The sequence below is a fragment of the Halyomorpha halys genome, unplaced genomic scaffold (assembly GCF_000696795.3).
Source record: "Halyomorpha halys isolate HHAL.00 unplaced genomic scaffold, Hhal_1.1 Scaffold673.1, whole genome shotgun sequence".
Taxonomy (NCBI): Eukaryota; Metazoa; Arthropoda; class Insecta; order Hemiptera; family Pentatomidae; genus Halyomorpha; species Halyomorpha halys.
Window position 1 is genome coordinate 559,886 of NW_027114803.1, and position 3,184 is coordinate 563,069.

The 3,184-nt window shown below is 28.5% G+C and overlaps 1 protein-coding gene across 1 annotated transcript in view; it reads left to right on the forward strand.

The window, feature by feature from the left end:
- Positions 1 to 629: 629 nt before the first annotated feature.
- LOC106685250 (GILT-like protein 1) overlaps positions 630 to 3,184 on the forward strand; it is a 26,642-nt gene continuing 24,087 nt past the window's right edge. Inside the window, exon 1 of the mRNA XM_014427813.3 lies at positions 630 to 788. Within this exon, the coding sequence (XP_014283299.1) occupies positions 711 to 788 (78 nt within the window). The 5' untranslated portion in view covers positions 630 to 710. The remainder of the gene's footprint in view (positions 789 to 3,184) is intronic.

Consider the following 3,184-nt stretch of genomic DNA (forward strand, 5'->3'; position numbering starts at 1 on the left):
AGTCCCAACACTCTTTAATAATTACTTTAGATGTCTAACGTTTCGCCCAACCTGGCCACCATCAAGGACAATTTAACTGTAACTTTACAGCTTCTTTAATTAAACATTTATAGGCCATTCTGCCCAGGTCTGATATAGTTAAAATTGATATGTATTTGTCCTTTATACTTTTTTTTTACATATAAATATTTTTAATTGCAAATTATGTTACAATACTATCACTAACTTATCAATAATGTTGAAATTAAAAGTTTTTGGGCACTTACTTATTTTTCAATTGGAGGAAAGAAACTTATAAATTTCCTTTTTTTCTGGAACAACAAATTTTACTACTAATTTCACTTTAACAACATACGGAAATTATTTTTTAATGGCAATTCTTTTTAGACATCTCATATTTAGATTGGCAAATAAACATATACATAATTAACATAACAGCAGCGGCACAGAACTTTTAATTCTTCGTTTCATTATGCTGCACTTTAGGGTCGTAAATCTTTCGTGACGTATGCTTAGATTATCTTATTGCATTCATGTGTCCTGTAAACTTATTTAAAAAATTCCTGTCTACGATAACATATAGTTTCATCCCCTCTACTTGGAACTCAAGTCAACGAACCAATCCACCCCACTTCTGGTGGTCCTTCCTACACTGCCTCACTGTGGGCTCGGCCGGAGACACGATGAGATAGTCTGCATCCTCGACCATCATGTTCAACTCACTGTGTCTACTGCTGTGTACAGTTGCGTTCACCCAAGCCTATTCTAACAGCAAACCAGTCTCACCGGTAAGTTTTATTTAGGTAATTATTTGATCATCAAATTGGTGTTTTTTGGTTTCCCTCCACGGTTCAAAACCACTCATTCATAATTCACTTAACAACTTAGCTGCATAATTGGAAATTTGCATGCATAATCCAAGGGCATCAAGGTAATCATTGCAAAAAAACAAAACAAGAGATCATCCGACTAAAGAAAAAAGTGTAGGCGCATAAGGAATAAAATTAAGTTTGGTTCCAAAGTAGAAGCTATGGCATTTTTAAGGTAATTAAAAAATATATTACATTGCATATAAACATAAGGTATATTCTTGACATAATAATTCGAAAATATTAGGTAAATAATAAAATTGAAAAAAAAAGAAATAATTAAGTTGTAAAAACCTTATAAAAATTTTCTTAAGTATTATTCCTGGCAGTAGATTATTTTAGAGAAAATATATGTATAAATAAACTCAGGATCTAAATTAATTGAAAATTATTTAGTTCAGATTGTTAAAAAAATCGGTTTGAGAAATAATAATCTTAATGGATCGGAGCAAGGATTTGACAAACAATTTTGAACACACTTAGTAATTCATGCAAGATGCTCCTTTGTTTCTCTACAAAGCTATTTATTGTGTTTGTTGCCTAACACCATAATTCTAACACATTCACTTAAAATATTAGCGAATGAAAATTGTAGAATTTTTCAGAAGTTCTCAATAGAAAAATTTACATCATGTTGCTTACATTCTAGCTCCGAGCCTTTCAATTGAAATATAGATACATAGATAATATATAGATAGGTTTGTGTTTCTTGTTTGAGCATATTTTTAAGATTGTCAAAAGAAATGTTTTTTTCATAGAAACATTTTTTATTTTAATTTCAAATAACCAATTTTAACTTGATTATAAATGTCGAATATAAGTTAGCACAGTTCGTTAACTAGCAAAATATATTCATGTATTTATAAAGTAAGGCAAGGTCAAAATAGTATCAAATATAATATTTTAGTTAGTAATCTGTACTGAAAGTTGTTTGAACATAAGTTGGCACAATTTATATTTCTTTATAAGTCCGCCATTTCGGCAATCCTCAAGGATAATCTTAATACAATTTTAGAACCACATCAATTTTAAAAAACTTTATGGAGGCTATTCTGCCCAGGTCATCAATCAAAACAAATATTTTTGTGATAAATTATAATTAAGTGAAGGTTGACTGTGATTAAAAGTTCTTATTTTTAATTTAATGTGAAGAATTGATAAAATAGGGTAATTGTGGACTGAAATTAATGACCTGGGAAAATAGCCTGCATAAAGTTGTTTAAAATTGACGTGGTTCTAAAATTGTATTAATATTGTCCTTGAGGATGGCCGAATTGGCCAAAACGTCGGGCTTATAAAGAAATATAAATTGTTTTGTGACTAAAATTCCATTCAATTTATTTATTTAAACAATAATAACCAATATGAAGAAAGTGTAATGATTATATATAAAGTAAGATAGAACTGTAACCATTATTTCTGTTTATTACGTATAACCGAACTGTCACATCTGCGAATTTCGTCTTATTTAATTTATTCAGTCATCAAATCAGTGATTTCTGTCTAAAGATTTCAATTTTTACTAAGAAGAATGCTATTAAATTTATCGATTTTCTTTCTTTTTTCTATTTTATGGAATACAGCCTTTTGTCCTATACAAAATCTTTGTTCCTTTACTTCACAAATGTTTCCACTTTTTTTTTTTAACTCAGTTGACAATCGTTTTATCAGTTGACTAGAAAAAAATTAATTTTCATAACATTATATAAATATAAAATTTACAACATAATAGTATTCTAGAAGAGAACCTATTGTATTTCTCTACTGATAAAATAAAAATAATACTGATAAAACGGTTAAAAATCGTGACGTAATCTTAATTGTCATGTTTGTACTAATGTGGCTACAGTGGCTTGCCTATAAATTGTGCCAGGTTCCAGCCAAATGGTTTTTCTTTTTCTCATATCCCCGTTATTCTTAAATTATGAAATAAGCTATTTACACGCCAAAAATAGTTGTTTTAAATTATACAGAGGTATCTGTTAAAAAACTGTAAATTGATCGAACGTCAAAATACAAAATTGGTCTTTACTGATTCAATATAACTTGTGATTACTAAATTATTGTAACAAGGTACTTTACTGCAAGAAATCAGGCTTAGAAAGGTCCAATGGGATAGTTTATTTATTTAGATTTATTTATGAAAAAAATCTCACTTATTGTTTCGATACTCGCTTTTAACTTTATATGATTAGCTTCATAAAATAACTCCTATTTTTTTGTTACAATAAAAGTATTACATAAATTATTGTATGATATTTTACGTTTAAATATTTTTATGCCAACAAATGTATAAAGTGGCTAAAATATATATA